The following is a 15,646-nucleotide window of genomic DNA, read 5'->3' on the forward strand; positions in this document are numbered from 1 at the left end:
TTAAATAAATAACATCCCAGTGGGAGGCAAAAGCACTTTGAGAAGGTCATTCCAGGAAGGGGCACATATAGTAATAATAATTTTATTATTTATATCCCGCTCATCTGGCTGGGTTTCCCCAGTCTGGGAAAGGTAGCACCCCCAGTTCCCCCATCCCTAGGCGGCCTGCTAAACAGCTTCAGCAAACTACACCTCCCAGAATCCTTGGCGGGGGAAGCGTAACCGCTGAAAGCGCCAGCAGCATGCTCACGCATGCGCGCAACGCGCTGGTACCTGCGTGTGGGTGGGTTTATTTGCCCGGCCGCTACTGGAGTTTCCCCATTGGTCAAGCCCGGATTCCGTCACGAGCTTCCTCGTTCCGCCTCCTCCTCTTTTTTTATTGGCCTAGTCCCGCTCCTTTGCCGCCCACCCCTTCATTCCGATTGGTGGCTGAGGCGGCCCTGGCTGCGGATTGACCTGAGGGAAAAGAGTGGGCGACGGCCTCCTGTGGACGCTCTGGCCGCCGCCTGCGCTCTATGGCCTTTCCTCAGAGCGAAACGGGAACGGCTTCGGCGCCGGCTGGGCCCGTTGCCTTCGCTGAGCGGAGCGGAGCGAGCAGGTGAGGGACCCCCGCGGCGCCCCCGCCTTCCTCTCCCACAGGGCGGCCGTTTCCCGGCCAAGTTTCCCCAGGCGAGGCTCCTCCCCGCCCCGCCCCCCGTTCCACCCTCACAACAGCCCTGCGAGGGAGGGCAGAGACCGACAAGGCCACAGGCAGAGGCTGTCCAAAGGGGGCGGGGGCCTCCGCCTCACCTCCGAGCACGGCCTTTGCCATCCTGGGGCCCGTCAGAGGGGCTGCACGGCAACTGGGAGCGGGTGGGAGTTGTAGGGCAACCTCCCAGGGTGCTGCTGACTGCTGGGAATTGTAGGGCAACCTCCCTGGGTGCTACCGACTGGTGGGAATTGTACGGCAACTTTTAGGTGCTGGGGTTGGTGCGAGTTGTAGTCCAATCTGGATGGGTGCTGCTGACTGGTGGGAGTTGTAGTCCAATCTGGATGCGTGCTGCCGACTGGTGGAAATTGTAGGGCAACTTTTAGGTGCTGGGGCTGGTGGGAGTTGTAGTCCAATCTGGATGGGTGCTCCTGGCTTGTGGAAGTTGTAGTCCAATCTGGATGCGTGCTGCCGACTGGTGGAAATTGTAGGGCAACTTTTGGGTGCTGGTGGGAGTTGTAGTCCAATCTGGATGGGTGCTCCTGGCTGGTGGAAGTTGTAGTCCAATCTGTATGCGTGCTGCCGACTGGTGGAAATTGTAGGGCAACTTTTGGGTGCTGGTGCTGGTGGGAGTTGTAGTCCAATCTGGATGGGTTCAGGAATTACCTGCAAACGTTCCTATATCATTTGTTTCTTCTATTCAATGACTAAAGTAGGTTTATTAAATTCCCCTATGACATGATTGTGTAATTTCTTTTTAGGACTGAAGGAATGTGAAGATGAGTACTGCAGCTATGTACCAACTTTCCCATGGGGATAAGAACATGTATTACATCCTGACTGAAAACCACCCTTATGGCAGCAAATTTTTCCCTGCAGGGAGTATGTGTTACCTGAACGAACAGTCTTACTTACGGTGCATCAGATTATCACCCACTCGCTTCTTGAGGGTTGTCATGGAGCAAGACGGATCCGTGGTCACTTTGGATGCTGAAATTCTGCAGCCTTTGCATGACAAGGTGGCTGATTATCTTTCAGCCATCAGCAATATTCATGAACGGTTGAACTGTTTTCTGGACAGGCATGTTCTGGATGCAGCCATGAATGCCAAACAGGGTCAGCAAGTCTTTGTGGAACTGGACCATCAGACTTTCTCTGGTACCATCTGCTACATTGGGAAGGTTCATAGGAGCCCTTTACCATCTGGGCTCTGCCCAGTTTACTTTGGTGTAGAGCTGCAGGTGAGGCCATTTATGGAGGTTGTAATTGTGCTGAATTTTTATGGTCTGGTATGTAATTAAACTTAGGCTTTGAACACTTAAATAGGCTATATAAATACCTTCTCAGTAACCCATAAGAGAAAAGTACATTGCCTTGCAAGTTAGGCCTGAGTCTCTTGTTTTGGAGAGCGAAGTGCGTTGCCTAGTTCACATGAAAGAAGGAGAAGCATTAAATGCTTTCTTTGGGCCAGCCAGTTCAAAATGTCTCACACAAGCTTTTGAGATTCACAAAACCTTTCCTCAGGCTGCATGGTTTCAAAGAAGGAAAAATACATCATTTTCTGGATAAGGCATGATAACGTGCTCATTTTAATGTTTCTTGCCAATCTCTTTTGGTTACTGTGAAGGGATTAAGATGGAATTGATGCAGCCACGTTAAACAGAAGTCACGTGATGGAAGTTTTGAGTTAAACAGTACATGAAGAATGGGTTCCTTTGGGGCAATGGAAATGGAAAGCTAGAAGTAAATTTAGTAAGTTTTAATGGGGTGATTCCTGAATTTTATTCAGCTGCATGCTTCCTGTATGGTTTTAGGCTTTATGATACTACTACAGTGCAGTTTTTCTGAGGGATGGGGAGCTGTCCTCCTCCTCTGAAGGGTATACTTTGGTTCCTGCATGATACTCGCATACCTGGAGCAGAAATGGGCTATTCTCTTGTGTCCTCTCTTTGTTCACATGCTGAGATGTTATAACATAACCTATCTGCTACTTCTCCAGGGTGACGGTGAAGGCAAAGGCCACTGTGATGGTACCTACAATGGGACAGAATACTTCAAATGTAAAAAGGACTGTGGCCTTTTCCTCCCATGCAACAAACTGCAGTTTGTATCAGCACCAGAGAAGGGCATGGCGAAGCAAGAGGCAAATCCGGACGCAGTTGGGGCATCTCCAGTGAAAGTGGGGGACACCATCGGCTTCTATTTGGACGATGCCTTCATGCGAGGAATAGCAATGGATATATTCAAGGAGGAAAACACCTGGATGGTTAAAGTGTGTCCGGTAAGAAAGTCATCACCATTCTGATTAAATCCTTCTGGAGGAGGCATTAATTGAGACAGTAATGTGCTGAAAATAGAGAATGATGATGCCCCCATTTGGGGGTTGCGCCAAGAAGAGCGAGGAAGGGAAATAATGCAACAGGTCTCCTCTGCCAGTTGAAACTGATAAATGCTTGCTTGTCCTTATCTGGGCAGATGGATGAAATGGCCGGGTCTGCACATAACACTAAGCCATGGGTTGCTATACTGTGATAATAATGTTTATTAGCTTTCAATTACAATTCAATAATAGCCTCATTATTATGATAACAATTTATAATACAATTATTAATACCAATTGTTCAAATGCCGAATGATATAATTTAGATAAGGTGGCCCCCTGCATGCTAAAATTGATCGATTGATTATTTGCTTTATTTCTGCCTCCAAAATCTTATTAATTTCCATTACATTCCAGTCATAATAATAATCCCTTATATAACAACTGCAATATTAATTACTCCTATGCATGTTGACACATTAAATGATTTATAAAACTACAAGTGAGGAACTCAAACGATATCCTTGCTTTTCCTGTGTGTGGCAATTATTCTGTCTGTGGTGTTTCTTCTTGTCCTTGTAAGATGCTATGTCTTTCCCCCCCAGTTGTTGCTATTATCCATCATGCCTTGGGTGAAGTTGATACCCCATTGTTGTTCCAGATATTTCTCCATTGCCCCGTCCCGTGCTTCGTTGTTTTCAACATTAACAACTCCAAAAATCACTCTGTCCCAATAAACAACCTGTTTTAACCATTTTTCCTCTCAGCCTGGGAAGAAGAGTGCTCTGTTAAACTGCAGATAACTCATATATGAACCTTATCAGTTCCTTGGCATGCTCACAGACTCCTTTCATCCTTCCATCCAGCTGGAAAAAAATGAGCAATTATACTTCCAATTAAATTAAATTCCAAGTCCTCTTAGCGCTCTTCAGTTCACTCCATAAATAATAAAGGATGGGGAAGAGTCAGCTCTAAGTTTCCATTGTAAACCTTTTCCAAAATAGAGCTTCCCTCTCTTTTCCTTTTTTTTTACACACAGGGTTCTATTTGATGTTATATTCCATATTTTTAATCCAATTTCTTCCATCCTCGCTTTTAATTTGAACTAACATTCAGAGGTGGGTTGCCGAATCATAAATATAAAGAAGAAAACTTAAATAAAGAAACTGTAGGCTGCCCTCCACCTGTCTTTTGCACCGAATTAAGTCTTATCTCAAGTTCAAACCTTAAAGTCCTCGCAGTTGGTTTTGTTCTGCAGTTTGTGATCTCATCTCTTCTAGCACACGCCCATACTTTAGTCCAATTAAGCTCTAATTAACAGGAGAACCTCTGCTTCTTAATGGTGGTGTTGAAGGGTTTTCGGTAGGCGAAGTGCTTTTGCACTCAGCGCCTCTCTGCCCTCCGCATTCCATGTCTGGGTGAGAGCCAGGTGCCGAGACTAACTGCGAGTGAAGCCCATTTCCCCCTGTCCCGGGGGGGGGGGGGAGGATTTGCAAGGATAATTACCCTCAATCATCCTTGTTTTTCCTTCTTCAATGATTTCCCACTGTTGTGGGAGCTGCCTCCCTTAAGGCAGAGCAGAACCGGAAGCCAATGCTATACTGTGGCTTAACTATGGTTTGGTTATTGCCAACAAACCAAGATGGAATCCATGGCTTGTTCTTTCTTTGTCTAAACTCCCGCTTGGTGTTGCATGCGAATCCATCACCCTTTCTTAATTATAGTTTGATTGACTGCCCCACCAAAGATGCTCACCAAAGAGGCAGCTAGAAAACAAACTAAGCTTTGAAGAAACAAGCTGTGGTTGTTGGTATGAACTAAGCCAATGACATCCATGGTGCATATGTAGCTCAGTAGTACTTCACATACTTTGTATGTAAAACTTCCAGGTACATCCTTAAATTTTCTACTTCATTTATTTCATAAATTTATACACTGCTTGATTGTTTTAAAAAAAGCAAAACTCAAAGCTGTTTACAGAGAGAATAAATCAATAAATTATCAATAAGAAAACCCATAAAACAACTTTGTAAATCATTCAAAGCATAAAATCAATAATAAGCTAAAAAAGGTTAAAACATACACCCACATTATATTTTGGTTTGTAGGAGGAAGAAGGATCAGCAGATGTTTTCCGTGTTATCCCCATGGACTCTGTGGTTCAAGAGGAGCTGCTTTCCCCAGGTGACTCAGTAGTCTGTGGTAGCTTTGCTTCTCCATTTCTGGAGGACCAGAAATCTTATTGGTTCCTTGTTGTTCAGTCATTCAGTCGTGTCCGACTCTTCGTGACCCCATGGACCAGAGCACACCAGGCACGCCTATCTTTCACTGCCTCCCGCAGTTTGGCCAAACTCATGCTAGTTGCTTCGAGAACACTGTCCAACCATCTCATCCTCTGTCGTCCCCTTCTCCTTCTCTTATTGGTTCTACTGTAGTCTATAAGGCTGCTGCAGAAAACAATAACATGCACACCAACCACCTTTGTAGTCTGCCTTATAAGACACATAGGGTATATTTTTCTGTGTTGCATTCCTCTTAAAACATTGAGGCACCAAGCATTCTTGAGTGCCTTGCTGAAGAATGCACGAAGGGAGAAGTGAAAATGAGAAGGCACTTTGTTGTTTGGAAGGAACCCAGGTCTTCTGATTGCCCTGCACCAACCAGGAAGATATTCTGCTGAAGCAAGAGCGCATTTCAACACTGATGGGTAGAATGCAGAGGTAAACATACCTTGGCACCCCATAGCATTTCCTTTAGTAGCAGAAAGTCAAGTGCATTGCAGAGTGTAAGTGAGGGTTAGCCTAACTTCCAAACCCAAATCAGGTCTTAGGTTGCTAAAGAGAATACTAAACAGGCAGACCAGCAAAATGGCTCTGTCACTCATAAATTCCTACTCTCCAGCTCCCACCCAGTGTCTTCAACAGCAAAGTAATAAAACGGCATAAAAATGTTAATTACAAAAGTCTGTCCGGCATAATACATATGTGTTGCCTTTCAGGATTTGAAGTGGATACTGATACTGGGCTCCAGGACCAGCCTCAGCGCAAGAGAAGTGAGAGTGCAGAGGATCTGGAAAGCAAGTCACCCTCCCTTGACGTGAACTCAGTGGTACGGATCAACTTGGACAAGGGGAACTCGGTCACAGGAACAATCTGTTGGATTGGCTGTCTGCCTGAAAATCGGCAGAAAATGGCTGGAGTTGAGCTGGTGAGAGTTCCATCCATGCATCCATTTATGGTCTTTGACACCTCTAGCTTCTTCTTTGGCGATCCCTCGTAGCTGAGTAAGATTGTCTGCCATGAACACAGTCTTAACAGTGAGTCCGTAAGGGACTGTGGAGGCCAATTCTGGATCCACACATCCTTCCACAGTGGGGACATAGGTTTCCGGGCGGGAGTTGATCCTGGTGAGGGTTTGCCAAGCATGCCTTCCTTTTAGCACCTTTCGTCCTGAGTTCAAGCGTCTTCAAAGCCCATGACACCTTTGGTAAAGGCTGTTCTCCAATTGGAGCACTTGCAGGCTGGTGTTTCCCAGTTGTCGGTGTTTATACTACATTTTTTTAGATTCATGTTAGTGGGATCAAGAACTGTATCACAGGGTTGGGCTATGCAACGGGTAAATGGGCATGCAGTTGACAGGACTACTGGAAATGAAAGCCTGCTTCCCCCTCTAAGAAATGGGCTACTAGAGCCAAGAGTCTTGAGGTGGGTAATTTAATTGCGACAGTTTGACTCTTAGTCTTTTCGGCAGCCTTTGGTACCACTGATTGAGAGGCGTTGGTAACTCAACTGCAGGGCCCAAGAGGGATTTGAGGAGTTCTTGTCTCTGATAGGAAGAACAGAGAGGATGGTACTGGCACAGCTTCCCATGTGGAATCCCCCGGAATTCCTTCTTGTTCCTTTTCCTTGTCTGTGAGACTGCCAGGGGAGATTCTGACCAGGATGCTTGCCTGTCTGACTGAGAGATTTCACCCTCCCGCACAGGATGAAGATAAGGGTGTTTCTGATGGCGAGTTGCAGGGGGTGCGCTACTTCTCTTGCCCCCCAAAGCGTGGCCTCTTTGTGAGGCTGGAGTCGTGCCAGCCAGACATGCGCTTCCAGTCCGTCAGCCACACTTCCCCGGAGTCCACAGAGTTGAGTAAGTTCCCTTCCTCCACTGAAGATATACTGCAGGGAGGATCAAGTGATCCATTTGCAGCTTTTGACACACACACACACACACACACACCCCGTTCTTTCTCTTGCCCTTCCCATCATGGTTTGTTGCATCATGTCTAAGCTAAAAGAGAGGCATATTTTCAGGAGCAGAACATTAGAGGTGTTTTTAGAAAGAGGAAGTATCCATCTGTTTCAGGTGGACTGGATGCTCCTGCTGTCCTAAGCAACTTGCCCCCTCTCAGGGATGATGTGGCTGTGAATGTCCTGGAAGGGCGGATGAGGGGGATCCAGGGCCACTGCAATTCTTGCTACATGGATGCTGCACTTTTCAGGTAGGTGGGGCCGCTTGCTTCCTTTCCAAACCCCCATATAAGTGGGTCCCTTTTGGAAACCACATTAGGTCCATTTAGTTTATGGGAAATAGCCCCCTTTGTGCACCTTCAGGGACTGTGCTTAATTACATTTTTGTCTGATGGCTGAGGACCTTTGTAGGGTATGTGAACTGCACTATATCAAATTCAGCCTGGGTTTTTTTGGAGGGGGGATATATTCTCCGCTGCTCATGTTGTTGCTTCAATTTCTCTCTGTCTCCATGTCAGTCTTTTCTTTTTTTAAATCCCCTACTCTGGAGTGTTGCTGCCAACCTAGCAGAGTTACCAAGTGCGTCCTCTCTCACCACAGCCTCTTCTCCTGCACCTCTGTGTTGGATTCCATGCTCTTCAAACCCTCCCTCCCACCTGATGGACAAGTTCAGAATATCCTCCGGGACAAGATAGTCAACCCTCTCAGGCAGTGAGTAGCTAACGGGGTGTCCTCCTGACCAACGGAAGCAGTCCACTTGTGCCTCCAACTCAGCTCTTATTATTAGTTATTATTATTATCCTCTTGGTCTATCTGCATTTTTTTGCAGGGGCAGCTTTCAGTGCCACATGCTGAATTCTGCATCCTCAAAGCGGAGAGGTTCCCCTTCTATATAAAAACCAACAAAACCATCCTCAAAGTTTCTAGTTCCCATAGCTCTGCAGTAAGCTCAGAGCCTGGTGAAATCTAATAAGCTGAACAGGGTGTACACAATGGATTTGAGAAGCTGCAACTTGGGTTTCTGTGGCGCTCCTTGTTTCTTCCCCCATTGTGAAGCAGAATAAATTCTGCAAAATATGCAAATCTATATTAATTTTATTTATTAATCTGCAGTGTCCCCTTGGCACTTGGGATTTTGGGGATGTCATACATTCATGCAGGCCAGGCTTTAACACCTTGTCAGTTTCTTGAAGAGATTACATGATTTCTTCCTCTTCTCAGGAAAGGATTTGTTGCTGCTAGCAATGTGATGGACCTTCGGCACCAGTTGACTGAGAAGGGGGAGTGTTCCAGCTTTGCCACTTCTGAGAAAGGTGATTAATTTCCCCCTCCCTTTTGGGTCTCATGCTCTGGTGCACTTGGATGTGTTACTAAGCTATTCCAGTATCAGATCCCTGCTCAGCCACGGACTGTCCCTCTGAGGCAGCTTAATCTACCTCATGGGTTTTTCGTCAGGGAGGGCAGGATAAAGGTGGAATTGCTAGAAACCCCTAATTGGATTCTTTGCAAGGCTGCAATCAAAGACCCTGGAAAAGGGGTGGGCATGGTCCTCCTTCCCTTAAAGCTTTTGACAGAAGTTAAAGAACTACCTGGCCAGTTTGGTATGGCATAGTGTGAGAGCTGGTATTTGCTGTGCTAAGCCAATACTCCAAAGAAATGCCAAGCCAAAGCCAGTGGGGAGTCCAGTATCCTGCAATGACAGAAGACACCAGTCCCCTGCTCCCCCACTTTTTGGCCTTATTTTCTGTGTGTTCTTTCTCTGTTCTTAAGTGATGGAGGGATCTAGTTACAGTACCTGCACACCCACCCCACCCGCACCTGCTCTCCTTCGTTTCTTCTTCCACTGTCGGAGGTAGAGCCTTCAAATGCCAGCTGCTGGAAACCGCTGGAGAAGAAAGTGCTCTTGTGCTTGAATCCTGCTTGTGGGCTTCCCAGAAGAGGCATCTGGTTGGCCACTGTGGGAACAGGACGCTGCACTGAATGGGCCACTGGCCTGACATCATCAGACTCTGCTTATGCTCTTATTTATACAAAAGATTTGCCCATGTCTGACAGCAGCTGGAGAAGAAGGGACCAGAGTGTCTGATGTGGTGTTTACTTTGCCCTTTTAGACCCTGAGGAGTTTCTTAATCTCATCATGCATCACATCCTTGGGATAGAGCCGCTTCTGAAGCTGCAGTAAGTTTTCACCCCAAAGAGCTGAGAAATATGGGCTGCATGTTTCTGGGACTAGGAAGAAAGAATCACATTTCAAAGGATCTTATGCCTCAAAGGGAGTTGATCTGGGTGGCTAGTGACTTAAAGTGGTAAAGGAAACCTGTCAAAATACCTCTTTGTGGTCAGGGGAGAAGTGGAGGAGGAGGAAAGGGGCAGTGCCTTAGGCCTGGTGGAGCAGGAGTGACTTGTGGCCCTTGAGATGTTGCTGGACTACCAGCTTTCTCCAGTCCCAGCCAGCACTGCTAATTGTCGTGGATTTGTAGTTCAGCAGCATCTGGATGGCTCAAAGGTTAACCACCCCTGTGGCAGAGGAAAATTGCGGGTAGGGGCACCTTTGCTAACTATTTTTATTTGGCTAGGGAATTAGTATTCAGCTCTACACGTGTGTATTGGTTTGAAGTCTAGAAAGCCTCAGGTGTTGATGGAGGCAAACCCAAGTTCTCCAGGTCTCCAGCTGACCTTACCCCAAAGGCGGTGTGTTAAGGGCAGGAGTTTGTATGCCTGCAGTGGCTCAGAATGGGGGAGCCTGGCTTCCACCCAGCCGCACCCCCTGCGCCCCATAGTGCTCCTCAGAGGGAATGGGGAGAAGCCTAAGAAATTCATTTCCCCATTGCACCATTGAAACAGCTGCCGTTGCTCTAATAATTCCTTTTGTGGGGAGTGGGGTGCATCATCTGGATAGCCGCAGAGGAGTCACCTGCCCATCGCTTTCAGGTCTGGAAGGCTCAAGGAGCAGGAGTGCTACTGCTACCAGATATTCATGGACAAGCAGGAGGACTTGGTGGTGCCCAACGTGCAGCAGCTGGTAGAGCATTCCTTTCTCTCATCTGATCTCAAGCTGGTGGAGGTGAGTCATTGTGACCCTTTTGGTTGCTGCTTCTCTGTGTTTTAACATTCTGACCCTGCAGAGCATGACCTGAGCCTGTCCGGGAGGATATCTTGGTTAATGGTGTCAAAAGCTGCTGAGATACTGAGCTCCGTCAATAGGGTCACACTCCCCCTGTCTGTTTCATGATCATCCATCAGGGTGACCAAGGCTGGTTCAGTTCTGAACCTGAACCCACATTGTAGGACATCTAGACCAGGGTTTCCCAGACTTGGGTCTCCAGCTTTTGTTGGACCAAACCTCCCATTATCCCTAACAGTGGTCAGGGATGATGGGAGTTGTAGTCCAAAAAACACCCAAGTTCGGGAAACCCTGGTCTAGATAATTGGTCTCATCCAGGAATACCAGCAGTTGCTCCACTGCCTTTGCCAAGAATTGTATTGAACTTTGAGCAGGCACAACTTTCCATGTAGAGGTGAGGAAAGCTTGCCCTGCAGCGGTGCCCTCTTCTACACAGCTCTGAGATACAGGATCCTGCTGGGCTTCCCATTGCAGATCAATTTGCTATGTGGCTGTAAGCAGATAGACTGCCCTTCTCTGACCATCGGCCCATCCCAGATTCTGCACTGTGTGATTGCTCAGAAACTTCTGGCTGCAGAGCAAGTCCCGATGATGTGGCTTCCATTTCTCCCTCTGCCTAGATTCCATCCTGCTTTATCCTCCAAATGCCCCGTTTTGGGAAGGAATACAAAATGTTCAGCAAAATCATCCCCTCCTTGGAGCTGGACATTACTGACCTGCTGCTGGATAGTAAGTTATGGGGCATCATACGGTAGGGGTGGGGATGTGAACGTATTCTAGTTCCCTTTACCTAGATTTGTCATCCACTTCCTTGGATGCTGCAATAGCACTGTGTGAGACTGATGACAGTTCAGAGAATGGATTCATTGCTGTGGCCTCTAGAACTGACCCAGGGTTCGTTGGGAACATCCTGGAATTAAAACAAAATAAAAAATAAAAAAATTCCTTCCAGTAGCACCTTAAAAAGGTAAAGGGACCCCTGACCATCAGGTCCAGTCGTATCCGACTCTGGGGTTGCGGCGCTCATCTCGCTCTATAGGCCGAGGGAGCCGGTGTTTGTCCGCAGACAGCTTCCGGGTCATGTGGCCAGCATGACAAAGCCGCTTCTGGTGAACCAGAGCAGCGCACGGAAACGCCGTTTACCTTCCCGCTGGAGCGGTCCCTATTTATCTACTTGCACTTTGATGTGCTTTCGAACTGCTAGGTAGGCAGGAGCTGGGACCGAGCAACGGGAGCTCACCCCGTGGCAGGGATTCGAACTGCCGACCTTCTGATCAGCAAGCCCTAGACTCTGTGGTTCTTGGTATGAGCTTTCATGTGCATGCACACTTCTTCTTATTTTTTTTTTGACTATGGCAGACCAACACGGCTACCTACCTGTAACTGGAATTAAACAGTAAGAGGTTCTCATGCCTATCCATTCATGAAGCTCCCTGGCAAATCCTTCTCCCTCAGCCTAACTTGCATCATTGGGCAGTTGTGAGAATAAGTACAGGGAGCGTTCTTAAGCGTTTTGTAGGTGGCTCAGCTTGTTTGTCAGGAAAGATCCTGCTGTGCTTCTTTCTCCCTGGGCCTGATTCAGGCCTAGAGGCTGCTGTTAGCCAGGATATCTGTGTGATCTAAGCAACAATATACCATTGTGGCTTGGATGCTGGCCAGGGGAGAAGAGACTTCGCAGCAGGAACCACACTAAAGATCACTTAGCCATTTTCGGGCCCAATTCACTTCTCAGTGGAAAGTGCATCCTGTGCTATGGGAGGCTCTGAAAGGTTCAAGGTGTGATCTTTCGTCTCCCCCTTTAGGTCCCAGGGAATGCTTTGTGTGCGGAGCTGTGGCCACTCAGGAATGCTCAGCGTGCTTCAAAGACAAGATGTTTGCGGACACTGGATTGAAGCAGTACTGCGATTCTTGCTGCACTCAGGTATCCCCTTTTCATTTGTACCATAGTGGGAAGAAGTTTCACGTCTAAGGCCCCAGATTCATGCCTGCTCCTCTTGAGACTTCAGGAAAGGAGTGAAGGAGCCCTTTTCTTTAGGGGAACGCACTGATGGACTTGGTATACACCGGAGGGTAGTTAACCAACAGCCTGTGGGCCTTACTTGGCTCCCCAAAAGCTTTCGAGGGCCCTCTCCAAATTTGGTAGCAGTATTTATTTGTTTAAAATGTTTTCATAGAATCGGAGAACTTTAATCATTTTTCTTCCCTGTGGACATTCCCTTTGTTCTGTGGGTTCTGCAGGTGCTTCTGCATGCCCTGGTTAGGGTGGATGTGGGTTTTCTGAGAACGAAAGGGACGACCGGGCCTTGTGGACTTCCTTTCTTTAAAAGCACAGACCACCTGATGGCAGCAGGTGCTCCGTTCCTTGCGAGCCCCCGCCACCCCTTTAGCTTCACTGTCTTGTGGCTGTTTGCAGGCTCACTCTCATTACCAGCGCAAATCCCATCAGCTGACAAAGCTGCACATCCCCGAGGAGTTCTGCAGGGGCAGCCGCCTGGGCAGCCTCCGGGTGCCTCGGGAGAAATTGGAGCTCTTTGCTGTTCTCTGCATTGAAACCAGTCACTACGTCTCCTTTGTGAAATACGGACCAGAGAAAGAGAATTGGATGTTTTTTGACAGCATGGCAGATAGGCATGGTAAGTTTGTATGTGTGGTGCCGGTGCTATTTCAACAGGTGCATGGACGTCTTCCCCCCTCCCAAAAAAGCCACAAATGCATTAGGGATGTTGTTTCAATGTTGGGGAGGGAAGGGATTGGCTCATTTAATGCATGTGATATGCAGGGGTCTGGGACTACAATTCCCATCTGCCCTGGCCATTGAACGTGCTTGAGGCTAATGAGAGTTGTAGTTCAGCAACATCTGGAGGACCAAAGGTTCCCCACACCTTGTTTATAGCAAGGATGGGGAACTTGTGACTGTCCAAATATTGTTGGATGCCTCAACTCCTGTCAGCCTCAGCTAGTGGGGCAAATCATTAGGGATGATGGGAGTTGGAGTCTTAACAACAGCTGGAGGCCCACAAGTTCCCTGTATCTGCATTATAATGTCAAAATTGAGTAGCTACACAAAAGCAGTTGCCAAGACAAAGTCCTCGTCTCCCCGCAGCCCTCTTATGTCTCCTCCTCTCCAGGGTTTCTTCCAAGCAATCAGAGACTGCTCCTACATGCAGCCTGTCTATGCTCCTCCTGTTTCATACCTCTCCTGGTTCTGGGGGAAGGGGAGCTTGTCGCAGAAGGGTGGGGGAGAGACACCTGTGACTCAGCTCTGCCTCTTGGTCCCCCTCATCCCACTTGCCTGCTTCTGCCTCTGATTCTGGACTCCTTTCTGTCACAGACTGTCCCTGCTCACTAAGCCCCGTTACCCCCTTCAGCTTCCGACACCTCCTCCCCCCAGTATTCTCCCTCTGTCCACTCATCATCACCCCATCACCACTCTCCGGGCTCTGAGCCTTCTTTCTTTGGGGTTCCCCAGCTGGTTCCTCCCACCATTCATCTGTGCCCAACCAATCCATGACAAATAAATCCTCACTTCCTGAATCAACAAAGTGCTCCTCTTTCATTTCTTGAAGGGCAGTGGTCTCTCATGAATGATGCTACGCCCATCGGTCGTGTGCCTGTGCAGTTGCAGAGGTTGACCAGTCCTGGCTGCACAAGGCAGGGGGTGGTTCCAAATGCACCCAAGGGGATTCACCTAACCAAAGGACCCTCTCTTCCTCGCAGGTGACGAGGACGGCTTCAACATTCCCACTGTGACTCTGTGCCCAGAGGTTGCCAAGTACCTGGAGATGCCAGTAGCCACCCTGGCCATGCAGCAGCCCCGGGACATGGAAGGAGTAGCTAAGCGCCTCTTCTGTGATGCTTACATGTACATGTACCAAAGCAAGAAAATGGCACTCTATAAGTGAGCGGTGGGCTGCTTCTTGCAGTGGAACAGAGAGGAAGGGGCTCTGATGCTCTTCCACTGCGCTGTCTCTCATGCTGTTTACAAAATCACCTCTGGACAATGGAACCAGTGAAACTACTTTGCCTAGGGCAGGTGATTCAAACCTGCGAATCTGGACTTGTCAGAAATGTGGGACTAGTGTTGGTGGAGCAACCTCCCCTCTCAGTTCCCACACTCCTTTTGGTAAGTGTCTCCCCAGATGCTCTTGGCACTGCTGTGCCTTGACTTTCCTTTGGGCTACAACTCAGGAAGAAGCAGAAGCTCAAGGCTGGGCTTGGACAAAGACTCTCTGGTCTGTGTACCAGGAAAGTGGCCTGTCTCAGGGTTTCACCTCAGCTGGGTTCCAAAAATCCAGTACTCTTATTCTGACCATTCCTCTTCCTTGGTGGGAATTGAGTGTCTCAGACAAGAAGCTCTTCCTGCAATAAATTCTGGGCTTGACCTGGAATCCCCAGGGAATAGCAGACTGCCCCTCCTCTGCACACTAGGTTGTTGGTGTGCTCCTTTGACATCTGTGGCAGCCCTGTGTGCATGACTTGCACTTTTAAATTTGTGTAATTTGTTTTAGATGGTAATTGAGGCTTCATACTGAAGCGTCTCGATGCTGACCTGTCTCAGGCAGGACAAGCACTTTGGATAAATACCTTTGGTCCCATCTAGTAATGGTTTGGGGAGAAAATGGCCCAAGTGTGTGGAGATGGCTCTCACGCCTTCTGCTTTTTCAGCCTTTACAACTTTCACAAGAAAGTGTGGCAGCCAGGGCTGTGGGCTATTATATACACCCATCCAGAGCAGCAGGTGCCCTGGCAGTCTGGTGACTCCTGGGGAATGGCCTGGCCTGCCTTACTGTGAATTCAACAGCACTGTTATTAAGCCTCCTGTGTGAGCTGTCCTTGTACAGCAGTGCAGAGCTAAGAGAGTAAGTGAAACGTGATCCTTTGGACTTCTTCCCCCTCTCAAATTCTGTGATGGTATCTTGACAGTTTATCTCCCGTGGGTTAGAATGACCCCCCCCCCCGCCCCACTCTCTCCCCACCCCACCCCCCAAGTTGACATATCTTCTTGGTTTCCATCTCTAAATAGTTTGAGTTTGGTGTTTCAGACATTCTCCCCAAGTATATTGAGCTACTGAAAGAAAAGAAAAAATAGCTCTCTTGCAGAAAACACACAGGGATTCTGTATCCTATGTGAATTTTACAGAACAGTTGGCATTTTCTGTCTACTAAATATTGTGCAATAAGATATTGGGTAGGGAGAGGACAAAGTGCCTTACATGTGACAGCGTCTGTGTGACCTGTCTAGCCCTGTTAAACAACTCTCCCTACCTTGTATTTCT

General features: G+C 47.9%; 1 protein-coding gene across 1 annotated transcript; it reads left to right on the forward strand.

Annotated features, from left to right (window-relative positions):
* The first annotated feature begins 474 nt into the window (after nucleotides 1-474).
* LOC117050345 (ubiquitin carboxyl-terminal hydrolase CYLD-like) lies at nucleotides 475-15,436 on the forward strand. Its single transcript, XM_033155956.1, has 15 exons — nucleotides 475-598; nucleotides 1,450-1,929; nucleotides 2,688-2,969; nucleotides 5,117-5,192; nucleotides 6,007-6,215; nucleotides 6,992-7,145; nucleotides 7,362-7,497; nucleotides 7,847-7,957; nucleotides 8,468-8,559; nucleotides 9,358-9,424; nucleotides 10,178-10,310; nucleotides 10,991-11,099; nucleotides 12,173-12,291; nucleotides 12,784-13,003; nucleotides 14,088-15,436. The coding sequence occupies exons 2-15, from the start codon at nucleotides 1,468-1,470 to the stop codon at nucleotides 14,270-14,272; spliced, it is 2,355 nt and encodes a 784-aa protein (XP_033011847.1). The 5' UTR covers nucleotides 475-598; nucleotides 1,450-1,467; the 3' UTR covers nucleotides 14,273-15,436.
* Nucleotides 15,437-15,646: the final 210 nt, after the last annotated feature.

This window comes from Lacerta agilis, chromosome 7 (genome assembly GCF_009819535.1).
Source record: "Lacerta agilis isolate rLacAgi1 chromosome 7, rLacAgi1.pri, whole genome shotgun sequence".
In the NCBI taxonomy this organism is placed as follows: domain Eukaryota; kingdom Metazoa; phylum Chordata; class Lepidosauria; order Squamata; family Lacertidae; genus Lacerta; species Lacerta agilis.

What these genes read in the sequence shown, in the direction of transcription:
- LOC117050345 (XM_033155956.1), top strand. Translation starts at nt 1,468, where the DNA reads ATGAGTACTGCAGCTATGTACCAACTTTCCCATGGGGATAAGAACATG. An exon ending in ACTTTGGTGTAGAGCTGCAG is followed by an intron (nt 1,930 to 2,687) that starts GTGAGGCCATTT and finishes CTACTTCTCCAG; the next exon opens with GGTGACGGTGAAGGCAAAGG. An exon ending in AGAGGAGCTGCTTTCCCCAG is followed by an intron (nt 5,193 to 6,006) that starts GTGACTCAGTAG and finishes GTTGCCTTTCAG; the next exon opens with GATTTGAAGTGGATACTGAT.